Source organism: Oncorhynchus nerka, linkage group LG28 (genome assembly GCF_034236695.1).
Source record: "Oncorhynchus nerka isolate Pitt River linkage group LG28, Oner_Uvic_2.0, whole genome shotgun sequence".
Taxonomy (NCBI): domain Eukaryota; kingdom Metazoa; phylum Chordata; class Actinopteri; order Salmoniformes; family Salmonidae; genus Oncorhynchus; species Oncorhynchus nerka.
Window position 1 is genome coordinate 61,739,402 of NC_088423.1, and position 20,699 is coordinate 61,760,100.

General features: G+C 40.3%; 2 protein-coding genes across 25 annotated transcripts in view; one reads left to right on the top strand and one right to left on the bottom strand.

The window, feature by feature from the left end:
• LOC115113481 (CUGBP Elav-like family member 1) overlaps window positions 1-10,335 on the bottom strand; it is a 38,289-nt gene extending 27,954 nt beyond the window's left edge. For 15 of the 23 annotated variants that reach the window (XM_029641188.2, XM_029641193.2, XM_065012989.1 and 12 more), the window contains exons 1-2: window positions 10,158-10,335; window positions 8,564-8,608 (exon numbers count right to left, since the gene is read on the bottom strand). The gene's annotated coding sequence lies outside the window, so the exon portion shown is untranslated. The remainder of the gene's footprint in view (window positions 1-8,563; window positions 8,609-10,157) is intronic. The other 8 variants (XM_029641202.2, XM_029641201.2, XM_029641199.2 and 5 more) reach the window with 2 other exon arrangements.
• A 3,329-nt stretch (window positions 10,336-13,664) lies between these two features.
• Window positions 13,665-20,499, top strand: LOC115113482 (NADH dehydrogenase [ubiquinone] iron-sulfur protein 3, mitochondrial-like). 2 transcript variants are annotated; one of them, XM_065012992.1, is made up of 7 exons: window positions 13,665-13,707; window positions 17,666-17,722; window positions 17,967-18,064; window positions 18,494-18,643; window positions 18,860-18,985; window positions 19,762-19,881; window positions 20,206-20,499. In XM_065012992.1, exons 1-7 carry the CDS (start codon window positions 13,680-13,682, stop codon window positions 20,365-20,367), a joined length of 741 nt encoding a protein of 246 aa, XP_064869064.1. In that variant the 5' UTR covers window positions 13,665-13,679; the 3' UTR covers window positions 20,368-20,499. The 2 variants fall into 2 exon arrangements, with proteins under 2 accessions (XP_064869064.1, XP_029497068.1); XM_029641208.2 differs by lacking the exon at window positions 13,665-13,707 and adding an exon at window positions 14,053-14,160.
• Window positions 20,500-20,699: the final 200 nt, after the last annotated feature.

A 20,699-nucleotide genomic window follows, 5' to 3' on the forward strand; every position in this document is an offset into this window, starting at 1 on the left:
AATGACATTTGATAACAGGGAAACAATCATAGGCCTCTAATCTCAGACAAGCATGTGTTCACTTTGCTGTCAACTGTTGTACCCCAGCAACACACATAATTGGCGAGAAATGCCTTATCCTTTCACATGGCCAATTAATTTTCTGAACCAAGCAATGCACCAATCCTGAGCTAGGGTAGATTTGTTCACTGAGTACTATTAATTATTGATCGGTTCTCAGTACAGCCATGCAATGAGTCCTAACTGTAAAATCTCTACCGCCTGGCTTGATTGGTGTTAGTGGACAAAGCATCCAAAGGGTTTACAGCAGAGGTCTTCAACTAGATTCAGCCATGGGTTGGGGGGAGGGGAAAATAATTATAAATAATTTGTACTCTGCAAATTGATGCAAGAAGCCCGAACAGATATTGCACAAGACAAAAACAATAATTTCAAACCTTGATTACATTGGTACATGATCATGTCTCTGATATATATATATATATATATCTTTCAAATCGGATCATTTCGGTTCGATTTTTTACATTTTTTTATTTTTAAATATCAAGGTTTCTAATTTTGGTTTCGCACATTTTTTTGGGACATTAAATGCACCAAAACAATTAAGAAAAAGACCCATGTTGGTAGTGACTGCCCATTATTCTTTATAAACTTATTTACCATAATTTATTCACGTGATTTAAATAAAATATTTCAGTTGTGTATAAACAAAAACATAAAACGCAACATGCAAGAATTTCTATTATTTTACTGAGGTACAGTTCATAACGAAATCAGTCAATTGAAATGAATCTATGAATTTCACATGACTGGGCAGGGGCGCAGCCATGGGTGGGCCTGGGAGGACACAGGACACTTGGAAGACTTGCCCAACCACTGGAGAGCAAGGCCCAGCCAAACAGAATGAGTTTGTCCACAAAAGGGCTTAATTACAGACAGAAATACTCAGTTTCATCAGCTGTCTGGGTGGCTGGTCTCAGACGATCCCGTAGGTGAAGAAGGGTGTGTAGGTCCTGGGCTGGCGTGGTTACACGTGGTCTACGTTTATGAGGTCGGTTGGACCTACTGACAAATTATCTAAAACGATGTTGGAAGTGTCTTATGGTAGAGAAATGAACATGAAATTATCTGACAACAGCTCTGGTGGACATTCCTGCAGTCAGCATGCCAACTGCACACTCCCTCAAAACTTGATACATCTGTGGCATTGTGTTGTGTGACAAAACTGCCTTTTATTGTCCCCAGTACAAGGTGCACCAGTGTAATGATCATGATGTGTAATCAGCTTCTTGACATGCCACTCCTGTCAGGTGGATGGATTTTCTTGGCAAAGGAGAAATGCTCACTAACGAGGCAGTAAACAAACTTGTGCACAAATTGAGAAAAATAAGCTAAACATGGGAACAACACTTCACATGTTGCGTTTATATTTTTGTTCAGCATACATGTTTATTTGATGACTTGGAATGAAATAAAGACATCTCTATTGAGCGAAGGCTTATGCTGTCTGACAAAATCACTATTTTAGTAGTTCTAAAAATGACTGCTGAATAACAACTATCAATCACTTAGATTGGTACCCCCTGTATTAACCTCGTTATTGTCATTTTATTGTGTCTTAATTTTTACTTTAGTTTATTTTGTAAATATTGTCTTAACTCTTATGTTTTCTTAAAACAGCATTGCTGGTTAAGGGCTTGAAAGTAAGCATTTCACGGTAAGGTCTGCACCTGTATTCGGTGCATGTGACAAATAACATTTGATTTTGTATTTTCAGGTAGAGATACCTCGCGAAGCAACTGCCCTCTAGAATGTGAGATCTTCCCTCTGTCTCCAATTATACATGGAATGGATTATGGTCATTGTAGTTAATTTAAAGTCTCCTGCGCTAAACTATGAAGAATATTGGCCTGTTGGAAACTACAACCCCCAACTGCATTGCACAGTTCGGGCTTGATCTGATTGATCTCTAGAGAAACTGCGCATTGAGCTCAGAAAAAAAACTAAATGGAATTCAAATAACAGACCTGACCTCGGTCAATTAGTTGTTAGAAAAAAAGAAAAGAAAAAAAACAATTCCCCCCCACACTATTGTCCAGATAAGACAGTTTAGAATCAGGTATATATATTTTTTTAGATATTTTCATGAGGTAAAATAGTTTTGATCTGTAGACAAGATTAATATGTTGATGGTTCTACACTAGTGATAAACTTTTTGGACATTCCCATTTTAGTGTCTTGTGGGTAAGGCCGGTCATGGCTAGAGGCAGTTCTTCAGAGAGAAATGCACCTGGTTCTGTTAAAACCTCATTTGTCTTGCAGCGCTCCACCTGCTAAATACTTCCATTAAAGAAGAAATTTAAAAAAGGCAGATAATTATTACCAGTTGCAGACCACTCCCTACTTGGCTGCAATCAAACGGAAACGGCTATTATGGGGGGCAATATGAGTCTTTAAAAACAGCTCTGTCGTCAAAAAATGTAATCGTCAGCTCTGCTGGGAGCAGTACAGCTGGACAAAACAATAAGCACACCAAAGATTGACAGGGGTGGTGATAGTAGGGGATGGGACCAGAAGATTCAAATGACCAAACAAGGAACCTGGGAGTTGCCATGAAAAGACTACCTTTAAAAAAAAAAAAAAAAAGTTGCTAAGGAGTCTTGCATGGTTACAACAAACACGCATTCTATGGACAAGAAACACCGCTAACAAGTTTGCCATTGCCATGAATAACCAAATTAAATAGCGTCACAATAATGCATTAAACACTCATTACAAGGTGTGAAACCCTTCAGTGAGTACAGTTGATATGATTATTAACTAAAAAAAATACTGTTTACAAGGACACATCTGAACTCAGGCTACCTGATAGGACTTATATAAATGCATAAAATATTATTTATTTTTTAAGTTCTACCACAGGGACCATGTTCTATTTGACTCTACATTTGGACAAAGTTTGCACTTCACTCACATATAAGAGGGAGGTTTGCGTAACCGTTTTTCCCCCCTGCTCAGATCAGATATGCCAATTTAAGCAGCTTACACATCCTAACAATTTGAAAGATGATTCAAACATGTTTTCTGAACAAGTGTATGCTTACTTCGATTTTGACCTTACGTTGATTAAGACTAGCAAAGTGTTTGTCTCCCAAATGGATGGAAAGGAGGATGAAGGTGTCAACTGATACCGGATTAAATTGTGTGCACTCAAAGTGGGAGAACCTTCCAGAAGGACAACAATCTCCACCAATCAAGCCTTTATGGGAGAGTGGCCAGACGGAAACCACTCCTCAGTAAAAGAGTAAAAGGCACATGACAGCCGGCTTGAGTTTGCCAAAAGGCATCTAAAAGACTCTCAGACGATGAAAAACAAAATTCTCTGGTCTGACAAAACCAAGATCGAACTCTTTGGCCTGAATGCCAAGCGTCACATCTAGAGAAACCAGGCCCCGCACATCATCTGGCCAATAAAATCCCTATGGTGAAGCATGGTGGTGGCAGCATCATGCTGTACAGAGAGATCCTTGATGAAAACCTGCTCCAGAGCGCTCAGGACCTCAGACTGGGGCTAGGGCTGTGGCAGTCCTGAAATTGTGTCAGCCGGTGATTGTCAAGCAAATAGCTGCCGGTCTCACGGTAATGGACCGTTAATGAACATAAAAACATTTAACATTTCCTGGCTTCCAAGCATAGCCTATAAGCCACTGCTGTAGACCTTTGGAACATCTACATTAAAAAAAATAGATGGGACTAAAGCAACATGATATATTGAAGATATTGGAAGAATTGTCCACATTTACTTTTCGTCAGCCAACAAGATGAGTAGGCCTAACGAACAGCAAAAGCACTAGTCTTGGTCAATCTACTATCCCCCATAGTACAAAAGTTGATCTATTTGATTCCATGCGAGAAATACATTTTCCAAACATAGTCTGGGACAGTTGTGGGATGCGATAGATCCCAAATTACTAGCATCAAAAAATGTTTTAAGCAATGAGCCTGACAACAGATGAGAACGTTTAGCTTAAAATGTTGATAAACTATTAGGCAATTTCTTCATATTATAAGCGCAGCAATGCGCACATGGCAGTAGAGTATAGGTGTGAAAACACCACTCTCAAAAGTGACCACAAATGCGATTATTCATGTAATGATTTTATTATAAAAAGGTGCATTTTTATGGTGAAATGTATCTTCCCCAAACGTGTGTACAGTATGCCATTTGGGCTCTACACCAGTTGTAAAGCAGATGAATGCGTTTCATTTTAAGTAGTTATTTGGCCACTTTGTGATACAAACCTTAACGAAATATATAGGCCTATGGGCTAAGCTACATGAGATGTGCGACTATGATTGGTAAAAGTCACAAAAAAAAACATGCGCTGTTTCTTGCCTTAAGCTGGGAATCATTCACAAATGATAGGCTAATATTAGAGATGCACAATATAAATATTGGTGAACATATCAGAATCGGACGATATGAGCTAAAAATGCCAACATCGGTATTGGCCCAATGTCTAGTTTAACACACATGTAAAAAAATAAAAATGTTTTTTTTTTTTTTTTTAAACGATGTCAAAGCTATCGTGCATACCTATAGAGCGTGGGTACATGATGTAATAACACCACGTAAAATGTTGAGCTTCACGTGCAACACAGCATTCCTAACCTAGCCCTCACAATGTCTGATGTGTGGATCAACCAGTCAACAAGTTGAGCAGTCATTTGAAAAAGAATATTTCAGCGACACAACTCAAAGGCAAAATCCATTAAAGTCAAGATAATGGAATTCATTGCCCTTGACAGTCAACCTCTCTCTGTTGTGGGTAATGTTGGATTTTCGCCGACTGGTCGAGCACCGGTACACACTACCGAGTGCGCTATTTTTCAGATGTTGCCCTACCGGAGTTACACAGTAATAACGTCACTGCTATTAGCTTCACGACATACATACTATGGAACGCCGTTTAGGTCTTTGCGTGTCAAAAAAGATACAATAGCACTGTATGTACAAAAAAATGTACAAAAAAAGTCTGCAAACAAGCAAACACCGGCCACGAACGATGTGTCTACAATACCACGATGGTATTAAGGCATAATTTATTTTGACCGCATCTTCTGGGGTAGCTAGCTTTAGCTTGGTACTGTCATGACGTTGGCCTGGGGGGGGGGGGGGGGTAGGTTTATGACAGTCATAAATACCCCCCTTTTTCTCTCTCTACCCTACTGAGGTTACATTTGCAAAACCCTTGGTTAACATAGAGATTCTGGGAACATCAGTAGTTGGGGGGAAATGAACTATATTCTGGTCATCCGAACAATTGAACATATGCTGTGGTACTTAATAATGAATATGATGTCAGTTCGGTTGTAATCTGAGACATTCTCATCAATGATAAGATGACAAAATCTACAGTGGAAAGTCTACACATCAGAGTTATCGGATTCACATGGAATTGTTGTTCAATTTAAATGTTTGAATATGAAATTATTCGTGATGGGATGAAATGTGATTTTAGCTTCTAAAATGTGACATTTGGGTTTTCATAAGATAGGGCTCTGCTCAATCAATGGCCCGCCCCTGTGAAGGGACATGGGCTATAAAACTTTTCAAACACACCGTCCTCTTCCTTCCTATATAAGCCCTTGACGACAATAGAACTCTTTCCAGGGAGGTAGGACGACGGTTTTATGTCAGAATGGTTCAGATAATAACTACAGAACGAAGCCAACATCAGCGTGAGCTTTGGTTGCGAATGGTATGAACTTTGAACTCTTATTCACAACAGAAGTGATACCTCCTAGCCGTTGAGTTAGCGACCGCAGCTGCAAACGCAGGTTAGGAAGGAACAGACAGAGTATCCCGTCTATCACACAACAACGTTACTACAACGTATCCAATTGACAACCAAAGACATTCTTCAAAGGACTCAGTTGGGCAACACGGCCTTCCATCTACCACCAACCTACTGAAGCGCAGCTCCAAGGCCTCATACACAACCATTTCTTGCAACGACACTGTAGGCTATTGTTATAGTTCATAACATTATCATCATTACCATTATAAATGTGGACACGACAGTTACAGGAACAAAGGATTTATAAAAACAATATAAGCACAAGTGTGTAAAATCCATATTAGTGTGACACAGATGACATTGGACAGTTTCCATATATGTTGCTGGCTAATTGCCTCCCAAATAACTGGCACAAAACACCACCTCTGCAACTTGTCACCACAAGACCTCATGGCAACAAAAAAAGTTTTCTACTGATTAAATCAACAATCAGTTCAGCTGTTTAACTTAAGTGATAGTGCTAACTGTATAAAAAAATATAAAAAATTAAAGTGCATTCAAGTATGTGTCCTGCAGACAATTGTTTTTTGTGGTTTGTATCCAAGCCTTATGGTGCAACATAATGCAGGTACATTAACAATAAGGCTGGGATACAAACTACCCCCCAAAAATTGGCTGCAGAACACACTTGAACACACTTTTTTAAACCAACTTTTTACTTGCTTTGTCTTTTTTTGTGGGGGTACGTATGATATTCATATATATTTACACAGTTTATACCACAGGCTGCCACGCTAAAGCAAAACAATTAAAAAGTATGAATACAAAGAAATCATATTGATAACATGATTTTGCAATAATAAAGTTGGTATGTAAAGAAAGGAAAAACCCCTTCCCATCCAGCATCAGGTTGATTTGCAGTCCCCCCCACCCGTATCTCTATTACCAACACCCACCACCCCTTAACCCGTTTTGCACATTGTAACTTTCAATCGAACAGTAACTCAATGCCTGTCTGCCTGCTTTATATAGCAAGCACGGCCACGTGACTCACTGTAAGAGCGAACCTAATAAACTGGCCACAGTGTATATTTTGTTTGTATGTATGTGTTGGGCTTTAGCGGAGATGATTCTTAACAGAGTCAAGTATTTGTCCAGGCCTCAATTATTCCTAGACTAGCACCCTTCATTCTTACCGCCAATAATTCTAATGTTATAACTTCTAATAGTAACTGTATCCACTGGCGATTTGAGAGTGGGCTATTTGCCATCGAAGAGCCAACATCTTTTTTTGCGACAGTGCTGCCTGCCAACAATAATTGTCTCTGAAAGAAATTGAAGGAGCTGTCATTGTTAAGTAACATGGAAGATGCAACGCATTTCATATTTACATTCATGTACTTCCTCCCAGAAGCTTAACTGCATGGCACTCCTACATCATATGAAGGAATGTGCTTACTGGATTTAGGAGACACAGTGAACAGTTGGGAGTTAGGGCCAATTACATCATAAGTTTTCCTTGGTGTTAAATACAGTCTGAACAAACTTTAAAATGTATACAATTGATGGTTCGGATTTCAGGACGCCAAGGTCATATTTTTCTATATTCTGTTCCAGTTAAAGGGTTCAGATTCACTTAGATCTGTGGACCATACTTTTTTAATGGCTAGCTCAGAAAATTATGGTACGGATTCCACATTTGGACCATTGGGGGGATGCAAAGTATTATTGTGAAATAATGGAGTATGGGCATGCCATTTTTATTCCCAGGTACAAGCACTTGAATGCACGCATTACTCAATTATATAAGCACCAAAATTACAATCTGAAGTGCCTTGTGAAAGCCGAACAAAGTAAGATCGTATTTTAAAGCTTAGCAAAACAATTTGGCAATAGAATGCATTTTCAAATGATTCCCACCTGACCCAGATTGGGATTTATAAAAGAACATTTTTGGAATGTGTAAAGAATATTAATTGTGTGATGGGTGTTCCAAACAAAAAACTACAAGTGTGCATGTTTCAGTACATCAATCGTAAAGTTAGGAGGGCTAAAAAATAAAGTGCCTTTAAAGCCAAAGGCTCTTTCCTTGAGTCATAAAAGTGCATTGAAATTACTTATGAACAGTTTAGCAAGGTGTGTGGCAACTTGGACACCAGTCAGACCTCTCACTCAAACCCTTATAACATTTGTTTTCTTGTTGCACCTACCCCAACATTTCAATGAATATATTCAGCAACAAATGAAGAATATTCTGAGTATTTTCAGATTTCATTATTGGCAAATGCTGTGAAAAGTATAGTAAATGTAAAATGCACATACAATCAAAAGTGTAATGTTTGGATTCAGTCTTGTGTCAGATGAACTGTTGTGTCCTCACCTTTGGTCTGATAATGTCCCCATGATCTCCAAAGTTCTCTCATGTATTTGCTTTTTATATTTCTTCTGTTAGAAACATTTCAATTTGGCCATAAGAAGGCTACGACGGGTAATCATGTTTAGAACCGCTCGTGCCTTTTCTGCCCATATGATGAAAATGAATCTCTGGCCATGACTTAAATAGCCTACTTGCCCTGCGTCAAGGCATTGAAATAGCCATATTGTTTCAGTGACCCAATAGGCTAGTACTACAACTCTCTGAAAACCATTTTAAGCCAGCTGAGACCATTACTTAAAATATCTTTATGAGGATGTAGTCTGCCTCTATCTAAGTAGTAGATGAGAGAGAAGATTGGCTGAGAATGACTAGCCTGATGACTTACCCTGGGTTTGCTTGTCACGTAGGTAATGGTTCTTCCCGCTTTATCCTGTTAACAAATAGACATATAATGACCAAATCTGTGTGACTGACATAACAGCCATTGATTCTCACTTTTGGCATTTTAAGCAATAAGACAAGAGTCAGAGCTGATTATTTGCCTCAGGTCTAAACCTGCTGACATACATAGTCAAGTTCTCCAGTTTGGAGGACTCCATGGCTCCATGACAACTCAACTGCATTGAATAACTAACACAAGCCACCTTCAACTTGTCATGCATACCGCCACCACCCCCATCCAGTGCAGCACATTACCAGTGCTGTATGTCACATTGCAATGCACCAGACAGTGACATGAAGACTGAATTATTTGTATGCAATCTATTTCTGTAAATGGCAATACTTCAAACATTACTTACGTTGCGTTGCATATTGCATGCATAATGAAAATGTAATGTGAGGTTATGACCACTGGTCTGTTTGACCAAACTCCATCTCATAAAATGAGTCATTACTGCAAACGAACTTGTAGAGAACCAGTTATCATCCATTATCAATTCTTTAGACACATAACACCTGCGAGAGATAGCTACATTCTTATGTATGAAAACGCTAGATTTGAAAACAGGGAACATTGTATATGGACACCGCGTACTGTAGGCGTGTGACTCACGAGTGCACTACAGAGAGAATCATCGAAGTCACACTTATGAAGACACCAGTCAGAATAATTTGTTTTGGGTTGTCGTGGTATCTAACAATAATAATTACTATACATTGGAAACGTACATAGTTGCTCTGAAGAACACGTAGCACACAAGCATCAAACACTGTTTTTGAACTGCCACTGTTGCAATGCAACTCACTCGTATGTGGCCTGAGAACAGACGTTCGAGAGAAGTAGACTGACCTCACCCCTCATTTAGCTAGTTAACGAACGTTACTAGCTATTCTAGTAATTGATGCAAGGGTTGTACAAATTTGAAATGTTCAACAGTTAATTCAGAATATCGTCTCGATTCAACATTTAGAAATTAATTGTGAAACGGTTAGCCAGCCTATTTATTAAGCCATTTTTGTTCTAACGTTAGGCGAGCAGAAATAAATATATGCTTTACTTGTTTACTTCAAGTGCATCGAGCATCAAATCCAATATATTACCAGATTTGGTAGCTAACAGTAGCTGTTATGTGAAACAGCAAGTGCTGTAGTGTGGGAGGCTAATTTAACGTTAGCTGTTTAGAACTAGGCTCGGTGGTACTAGTAACGTTAGCTTGTTGATAAGCACACCGACAGGCTATTTCAGTATTATGTTAGCTAAATGCAAACATTATCAAAAGAAGAACCATGCGTGTTTGGAAAGTATTCGCTAGCAGTTTGTATTTATTGTTGGATAAGAATGGTTCCATTTAGCAAATAGATAGCTAACTTTCTGGAAAGCAGTTTAATTAATGACGCATGTTGTTTGTGACCCTCTTTGCTAAGCCAGCTGACAGATCCATAAACAAGCCAAATGTGCGCCGCTATCTGGCATTGGATAACACATTTGATAGCTAGATAAACTATCTGGCAAATCATTTTACTTCAACCCTACTTACCTGTGTGATGTCTTAACTTTAAATGCGACTACCTATGTGTTCAGCCAACAGTGTGTTATCTGTATTTGCTAAGTGTATGTTTGGTGGCTTATTATTTCGATTATTTTCTTCACCAGCTCACTTTTAGACTTGTACTTCTAGCTTGCAAAATGGCGGTCTTTCCTGCATACCATCAGACTCTCTGAAACAGGGGATTGGGGGTGTGACCGTTGATTATGTTTTTTTTAATTGAAGTGAATGTTGGACCAAACAACGTTAGCAAAATATTTGTTGTAAGCTTTTTCTAAATGTGCGTTATATTTAACAACTTTCCTTGCGTTTTCGAGTCGCCTTTAGACCCATTGTGACATTTAGAATAACAAGTGTCCCCTCTGTCACAACATGGTACGTTCTAGATTCTTTCTCATGGGAGGATGTAATGTAGTCATTCTGTTATTTTATAGCTCAATGGTCAGCTGCGAAATTTTTTGCGTTGCCGTTCAACTTATGTTGATCAATTTGTTTTGATGTAAGTTTCCTCTTCTCCAGGTGCAAGGGAAATGTTGAGCAGCATTTTAAACTAATTCTGAGAAGTCGGTTGTACAACACTGTCTGCATCTGAAGCAATTACACATATGTTCATGTTTCTCAGCTGATAAGTTCGCAGGTTTTGACAGCTGGCTGATCCTGCCCCAGTATATGCTTTTAAAGATGTTGATTATGGGTATGCCATGTCTCCTCTCCAAGGCTCTGGAAGCTCCGATGCATACTAGACAGCTCTGCAAGCGTTATAATGTCAAAATACGTTCGTTACTCACAAAATAAAAATGTACACGCAATCGAAAGAGTTCCTATTCACTCACATCTCAAGGATCCCAGATAGCAGTAACCTTACGGCTATGCGCAAATCGGAAGTATACGACAGCTCAATACATTGGAGGAGCCCAATAGTGTTTTTTCCCCGTTGCTTGTAAAATATTTGTGTATTCTTTTTTGGAAGTACATACCGGGGGTCACGGGAGTAAATTCAGCTAGTTGCTCAGCGAAACCCCACATTTGTTAAATACCGAACGTATTTTTACATAACTTGCAGAGCTCTCTAATGAGTTTGAATATGAGCTTCGTGTTAGAGAGGAGACACTCGTCGCTGACATCTCTAAAGCACAGATACAGGGCAATTAGCCTGTTAGGTTGAATAGTAACCTCTGGAATAACACGTTTTCCTACCAGTCATTTAGATGTTATTGATTTGGGCTATCCATCTATCTCAGATTTGGAATTTGCTTCAACATTGGTGCTGACTACGCTGTAAGTGTGAACATGTCTGGCGCGTTAGAAAGTATAACGTTACTGTTTTAAATTATTTAACCAGGCCATTATTTAACCAAGTTATTACTTACTTATTTACAATGACGGCCTAGCCCGGACGAGGCTGGGACAGTTGTGCGCTGCCCAATGGGACGTCCAATCACGGCCAGATGTGATACAGCCTGAATTCGAACCAGGGACTGTAGTGACGCCTCTTGCACTAATGCGTGCCTTAGACCGCTTTGCCACTCGGGTACCCTGTAGACCCAAAGCATAAAGAGAAGCCCTGCCTTTCAAATCAATGACTAAGGAAGCAGTGATGCCATCTTAGCAATTGTGTTGCTAGATTTAGATACTTTTCAGACTACCCTGGCAACTTTTTTTTCAAACAGTACCTAGCAATAAATTTAGCTAATTTAAAAAATGTATTTGGAACTTTTAGCAACTTTTGAAAAGTGACTCAAACGCTAAAATGCACGCATTTTCCCTCTAAATTACAAAAAAAATAAAACAAATTGTCCCACACTCAGTCACAACACACGTGCCTGGCTGCAAATGTGCATTGTGAGTGACGTCAGCAGCAGGCCAGCAACAATTTCAGTAAATTGCAAATCATTGTTGGCTGACTGCAGCAGCAGGGTTCGACGAGCCAAACCCAACGAAAATAGTTGGTAACGAATGTTTGATCTTGAACAGAACTTACAACATCAATCAACATGTCTCAATCAAAATTGTACAGAAAATAGTGGGAGTATGTACCTGAACAAATGTAAAATCACTTTTTTTTTGCCGAGTTGGCCAGTCAATTTGAGTAACGTTATTGTGTATTCTACGTAATGACGCAGTTTTTCACGCAATTTAGCAACTTTTAGCAACATTCCATCCTAACGCTAGCAAGTGGCAACACTGTAAGGAAGTAACTAGCCGATTAATTTCGGTTATGTGAACTCCAGTCTAGTCTACTACTTTTAGCTGGTATGCACTCGCTACTGATTTTCTAATGGAGAAAAAGAAATTGACATCAACATTATTTTCTACTTCCAGCTGGTGCAGATGTAACGGTGTATTTCAGTTGTTCAATTCCCGCATAAAATGGGTATTATACCACCTCCTGGTTGATTATTGTGTTTACATTGTCTAATACACTTTGTAATAAAGGTATGGGATTATGGGTGGTACATAGCTCTATGGAGAGTTGCTGTGGGTGAGTTGAAACGTACCCGTATAGAAATTACATCATTACATCAGCAATGTATGTTATTAGTAACAAATGTTGGTGTGGCGTGTGTTAGGGTTGCGTCAATTCGAATATGGTAGCGGGTTTAAAATGCATAAATCCTTACACGTGAAATAAACCACTCTTTATGTCATTTGCCGAATCTTAGTTTGCCATGTAGGTTTTTTGCTAACAGTTAGCTAAAGTTCCCTCTGAAGTTGGTAGCTAACTTGAAAATGCATATTCTTTAGGAGTGCTATTTGTATCCCGTCGACTACTCATCATGCAGACATACTGTGTGTGTACCATGAGTGCAGGTAATTTATGACAAATGTATAAAGAATGTTTTGTAAATTTATGAGCACCAGCTAGCAGCGTTTTTGCCTGGTTTTGTTAGTTTACGAAAATATGGTACATTCTAGGTGTATTGTATTTCTTCGCCACAAGAGTGTGACGCTGAGTGATTTTTCGGGTTCATTTGACATATTGTTGAATACTTAGGTGGATGATAGTTTGTTCTGATGTGAATATGAGATTATTAACATGTAAAGTGTCGGTCCCATGAGCTGGAATTAAAGATCACAGAAATGTTCCATATACACAGCTTATTTCTCTACAATTGTGTGCACAAATTTGTTTTCATCCTTGTTAGTGAGCATTTCTCCTTTGCCAAGATAATTCTTCCACCTGACAGTTGTGGCATATGAAGAAACTGACTAAACAGTGTGTGATCATTACACAGGTGCACCTTATGCTGGGGACAAAGAACACTTTAAAATGTGCAGTTTTGTCACAACACAATGCCACAGATGTCTCAAGTTGAGGGAGTATGCAATTGGCATGCTGACTCCAGGAATGTCCAACAGCAGTAGCAAGATAATTTTATGTTAATTTCTCTACCATAAACCACCTCCATTTTAGAGAATTCGGCAGTACCCGCTACTGGCCGCACAACAGCAGACCACGTGTAACCACGCCAGCCCTGGATATCAGTCTCTTAACATTCCACAAGGAGTTGAATGTACCTGAACAGAGACCGACGAACAGGCTAGTATATATTTTGGATACAAATTAGTATAGCAACAGATAGCTCTTGGTGAGATCTATCACATGTGAAATTACCTGTCCGACATTTGTATTAAAAGTAAGTGGTAAAACAAAGACCATCAACCGTTGATTCTACCGCATCACTTCATCTCTAAAAGTCGGTTATGCAAAAACTTTTAACAAAGATGTATATAACTAAACCAAGATAGACCACAGCCTGTTGCTTACAACGTGAACAAATGAGTCATAGTGGGCAGAAAAAGCAATGATGGCAGAGCCCAGCGAGATCCTATCGGCTCATCTGCATATTTCCTCCAGGGAACACCTACTCTAAAATGCGGATGTGCAATAAATAAATAAAAAACAGAAGAAGAAAATTGAATACGTCATTGAAAAACATGGCGGCATCGTTAGTGCGTTTTGTTCGCGGAGGTTTTAGCAGGACTTTGAATCGTAAGTACATTTCGAGTGTTAACTGTGCACTAACAATGCTGTCATAATGTTTAGGTCATCTGCGTGGTAACGTACTTATATTGTTGTTAAGATCGCGCTATCTGTAGTCGACCGATTCTCACTTGACCTTCCATCAAATTGGCTAGCAAGTCAGTGGTTATGTTCCAGGTCGGCATTTTAGTTGTCACACTGCGCATCTAGAAGCTTGCTAAACGCAAGTCAGATTTTGGTTATTTGCTCAGTACGATTGAAACAGACGACGTCTGGAACGCACATTGTAATGTCAGTTATAATCTGACACTAACAGGCATGTATGCCTTTTATACGCTATATATACAAAGGTATGTGGACACCTCTTCAAATTTGTGGATTCGGCCATTTCGGCCAGACCCTTTGCTTACAGGTGTATGAAATCGAGCACATAGCCATGAAATCTCCGTAGACAAACATTTGCAGTAGAATGGCCATACTGAAGAACTCAGTGACTTAACTTGGCACCATTGTCAGTTCTTCAAATGTCTGCCCTGCTAGCGCTGACAGTCAGTGTTGTTATTGTGAAGTGGAAACGTCTAGGAGCAACAACGGCTCAGCCGGGAAGTGGCAGGCCACACAAGCTCACAGAACTGGACCACCGAGTGTTTTGGTGTGTAAAAATCGCCTGTCCTCGGTTGCAACACTCACTACCGAGTTCTAAACTGCCACTGGAGGCAATGTCAGCACAATAACTGATCTTCATGAAATGGGTTTTCCATGGTCGAGCAGCCACACACAAGCCTAACGTCACAATGTGCAACGCCAAGCGTTGGCTGAAGTGGTGTAAAGTTCACTGCAATTGGACTCTGGAGCTGTGGAAACATGTTTTCTGGAGTGATGAATCACGTTTTACCATCTGGCAGTCTAACAGATGAATCTGGGTTTGGCGGATACAAGGAGAACACTACCTCCCCGAATGCATATTGCCAACTGTAAAGGTCAGTGGAGGAGGAATAATGGTCTGGGGCTGTTCTTCTTGGTTCGGGCTAGGACCCTTCGTTCCAGTGAAGGGAAATCTTAACGCTACAGCATACAATGACATTCTAGATGATTCGTTGCTTCCAACTTTGTGGCAACAGATTGGGGAAGGCCCTTTCCTATTTCAGGATGACAATGCCCCTGTGCACAAAGTGAGGTCTATACAGAAATAGTTTGTCGAGATTGGTGTGGAAGAACTTGACTGGCCTGCACAGAGCCTTGACCTCAACTCTATTGAACACCTTTGGGATGAATTGGAACGCCGACTGCAACATCAGTGCCCAACCTCACTAATGCTCTTGTGGCTGAATGGAAGCATGTCCTCGCAGCAATGTTCCAACATCTAGTATAATTCCTTCCCAGAAGAGTGGAGGCTGTTATAGCAGCAAAGGGGGGACCAACTCCGTATTAATGCCCATGATTTTGGAACGAAGTGTTCGACAAGCAAGTGTCCACATACTTTTGGTCATGTGGACATGACCAAAAGTATGCAGATGTTCTGAAAGAGCTGCAAAACCTGGACCCGTACAAATCAGCTGGTCTTGACAATCTGGACTCTCTATTTCTGAAACTATCCGCCGCCATTGTCGCAACCCCTATTACCAGCCTGTTAAACCTCTCTTTCATATCGTCTGAGATCCCCAAGGATTGGAAAGCTGCCGCAGTCATCCCCCTCTTCAAAGGGGGAGACACCCTGGACCCAAACTGTTACAGACCTATATCCATCCTGCCCTGCCTATTGAAGGTCTTCGAAAGCCTAGTCAACAAACAGATCACTGACCATCTCGAATCCCACCGTACCTTCTCCGCTGTGCAATCTGGTTTCAGAGCCTGTCACGGGTGCACCTCAGCCACGCTCAAGGTACTAAACGATATCATAACCGCCATCGATAAAAGACAGTACTGTGCCGTCTTCATTGACCTGGCCAAGGCTTTAGACTCTGTCAATCACCATATTCTTATCGGCAGACTCAGTAGCCTCGGTTTTTCTAATGACTGCCTTGCCTGGTTCACCAACTACTTTGCAGACAGAGTTCAGTGTGCCACAGGGTTCAATTCTCGGGCCAACAATTTTCTCTGTATATATCAATGATGTTGCTCTTGCTGCAGGCGATTCCCTGATCCACCTCTACGCAGACGACACCATTCTGTGTACTTCTGGCCCTTCCTTGGACACTGCTATCTAACCTCCAAACAAGCTTCAATGGCATACAACACTCCTTCCGTGGCCTCCAACTGCTCTTAAACGCTAGTAAAACCAAATGCATGCTTTTCAACCGTTCGCTGCCTGCACCCGCATGCCCGACTAGCATCACCACCCAGAATGGTTCTGACCTAGAATATGTGGACATCTATAAGTACCTAGGTGTCTGGCTAGACTGCAAACTCTCCTTCCAGACTCATATCAAACATCTCCAATCTAAAATCAAATCTAGAGTCTGCTTTCTATTCCGCAACAAAGCCTCCTTCACTCACGCCGCCAAACTTACCCTAGTAAAACTGACTATCCGACCGATCCTCGACTTCGGCGACGTCATCTACAAAATAGCTTCCAACACTCTACTCAGCAAACTGGATGCAGTTTATCACAGTGCCATCCGTTTTGTTACTAAAGCACCCACCACTGCGACCTGTATGCTCTAGTCGGCTGGTCCTCGCTACATATTCGTCGCTATACCCACTGGCTCCAGGTCATCTACAAGTCCATGCTAGGTAAAGCTCCGCCTTATCTCAGTTCACTGGTCAGGATGGCAACACCCACCCGTAGCACGCGCTCCAGCAGGTGTATCTCACTGACCATCCCTAAAGCCAACACCTCATTTGGCCACCTTTCCTTCCAGTTCTCTGCTGCCTGTGACTGGAACGAATAGCAAAAATTGCTGAAGTTGGAGACTTTTATCTCCCTCACCAACTTCAAACATCTGCTATCTGAGCAGCTAACCGATCGCTGCAGCTGTACATAGTCCATCGGTAAATAGCCCACCCAATTTACCTACCTCTTCCCCATACTGTTTTTATTTACTTTTCTGCTCTTTTGCACACCAGTATCTCTACCTGCACATGTCCATTTGATCATTTATCACTCGTATTAATCTGCTAAATTTTAATTATTCGCCTACCTCCTCATGCCTTTTGCACACAATGTATATAGACTCTCTTTTTTTTCCCCACTGTGTTATTGACTTGTTAATTGTTTACTCCATGTGACTTTGTTGTTGTCTGTTCACACTGCTATGCTTTATCTTAGTCAGGTCGCAGTTGTAAATGAGAACTTGTTCTCAACTAGCCTACCTGGTGAAATAAATAAATGTCATTAGCTAGCTATATCCTTGTTATGTGGCCATAACTGAGTCAAGTAACGTAAAAGTGTTAGCCACTTAGCCGCTAGTTAGCGAGCAGTCAACTAGCTCAAAGGAGAGGACCATGCTGGTAATCCAACCTGTTTTAACATTAGCTTGCCATATGTAATGTTATTTTATGTCATATGTTACAGTTGCCAATCAAAGCCCATGTCTCTTGCAAGCGAGATCTGAGGCTACTGAAACAAAACGTGAGTATACCAGTGTCTAATAGAATTCACCCAGGCTGTGGCATTTGTCTTTATGGTGTACATTGCAGATAATCATCATCATCAGTATGTTGAACCCGCAAAGTCCTAGTCCATCCCCAATGTAGTATAATTATCTAACCATTTAGTTTGATCTTTGCGACACTGAATACCTTTATTGTTGCACTCAATCATCTATTGTATCGCCTCTTCCTTTATTTGAATCTATGTGCCCATCTCTATGTAGCCACTGTCAGACCCAAGGATGCGGTCACCCATAACCAACTTGCAGCTTTTGGAGAATATGTGGCTGAAATGCTTCCTAAATATGTGCAGCAAGTCCAGGTAAGATAATGTAATTGCAGCAACTGTAATGAACACGGTCAGTTTTAAGACGAAGAAATCCACACAATCATACAATGTTGAGCAACCATCAAGGGAAACTATACTGTAAATCCTAAATGCATACGGTGCGTCTAAAACATAGGGAACATAAACATAAGGTTTACAAAGGAGGCTGGCAACCGGCAGGTTGCTGGTATCAAATCCTAGATGCCATTGTGCCCTTGAGCAAGGCACTTAACCCGCCACAACAGGTCCCCGGGCACTCGGTGTGGCAGCCCCCCCGCACCTCTCCCAAAATTTTGGAGGTGTATATTTAACTTTAGTGGTTATCTTAATTTACCTTCTTAGAAAGCTTGATATTTTGTATAGCTAATTGAATGTCATTTTGAAGCCATATGAACGTCACAAGGATGCATGTTATATCTTCAGGTGACGTGTTACAATGAGTTGGAGGTGATGATCCATCCTGACGGGGTCATCCCTGTGTTGACCTTTCTGAGAGACCACAGCAACGCTCAGTTCCGTAACATGATTGACCTTACCGCAGTGGACATACCCACCCGCCAGAATCGCTTTGAGGTACTATTCCATCCATACCCCCAGCCTATTGTTCCAATAGTATACCTCTCTCTTCATGACAGTCCTATTTTTGCAGTTATAAACATGTGTTCTGACACAAACATATCCATAGCTGACATAAGTAAGAATTTAACCAGGTTGTTTAGACAAACTCTTGATCTATTCAGTTTTTTATTTTTTTTTATGCCTAATTCTGTTTTCTTTGATGGTGAATAGATTGTATACAACCTGCTCTCCCTGCGCTACAACTCCCGGATCCGTTTGAAGACCTACACCGACGAGCTCACCCCAGTAGACTCCTCTGTGTCTGTCCACAATGCAGCCAACTGGTACGAGAGGGAGGTAAGTCTGACAGCTACATCGTAAGAATGCTTTGCTTGAAGGGTTCAAAGATTTTTTGTGTTGGCAGCTCAGGATTTATATTTTGCCTGCCAAAGGCAAATGCTCATGAAAGGATAGGTTTTTAAAACTAGCAGTAATTTACCAAGTTACTGGAATCTTCGGTAATTAACAGGTAATCTATTGTAACTTTGGTCAGTTATACTCTAATACATTTTTTTTCATATAGTATACCTTTTTTATCTGTTAGTGGAGGCCATATGGTTCAAGAGAAAATATCTAATTATTGAAAAAGAGCATCTAATCAAAAATGGCATTATTTCAATTAACTCTGCAACTTTTTCAAACGATTGACATTTTTCACAACTGCCAGCAGTTTGGTGCCAATATATTTATAACAAATACATATTGACATAGTAAAATAAGTGTGTGGGGGGGAAATATAATGGATATTTCATACTGAAACCCATATATTAAACAATGATATTTACTTAAGTTGATAGTTTATATTTAGGATAATGTTTTACAGCTTTGTCATTCAATTTTCTATTTTAACATATGTTTTGATTATTTTACATGGTATAACGCCACACTTAAGGCCAGATATAACTACAAACACCTGGATTATCTGAAGTACCCAAAAAGGACACTAGATGTCATTAAAAACAACTTGAATGTTACCAAAATTCTGGTAGTTTACTGGGAAACTTAGAAAGTTTTCATAAATATACCCTCCCTTTCCAACACTATGAAAGGATATGTTTTGTGCTTGTCATTAGGTGTGGGACATGTATGGAGTTTTCTTCGCCAACCACCCTGACCTGAGGCGTATTCTGACAGATTATGGGTTTGAGGGGCATCCATTTAGGAAGGACTTCCCACTGTCTGGATTTGTGGAGGTAAGGTCAGATGTGAATGCTGCGAAATGTCCCATGTATTTTACATACATTAAAGGCTGAATTATAACCTAATCCTATCCTAAGATCGGTACATGTGACTTCACATTACCACAGGTGGTTGGTGGCACCTTAATTGGGGAGGACGTGCTCGTTGTAATGACTGAATGAGTAGAATGGTATGAAATGCATCAAATATATGGTTTCCATGTGTTGGATGCCATTTCCATTTGCTCTGTTCCAGCCATTATTATGAGCTGTCCTCTCATCATCAACCTCCACTGGTATCTACCATATTATTCATTCTGTCCATCTGGTACATCTCAGGTGCGTTATGACGATGAGGTGAAGCGTGTGGTGGCAGAGCCTGTGGAGCTCTCACAGGAGTTTCGGAAGTTTGACCTGAACAGCCCATGGGAGGTGTTCCCAGCCCACCGTGAGGACAAGGCACCTGAGCTGCCAGCTGGGGATAAGCCAGCTGACAAGTAACCATCTACCCCAGAGATAAAATGCACACACCTATATATATATATATATAATGACTGTACTGTTGATGGACCCATGTCCCGCTTGAGCCCACTAAAGTATTTATGTAAATAAAAAAAAAAGGTAAACATTTTATTTGTTCGTCTTTATTTATTCATTAGTTGGATGTGCTGTGTAGAGATTACATTTTGACTGTATGTTTAAACTCTAGTAGACTGTAGCACTAGTAGAAACAGACCTTACCTGCCATACCATAGCAGACCAAAAGAGGGCACTGTGTGCATGTTAAAGCAGTTTGAATATTGTTGAGGTTTAATGTCTCACGAGTAGATTAG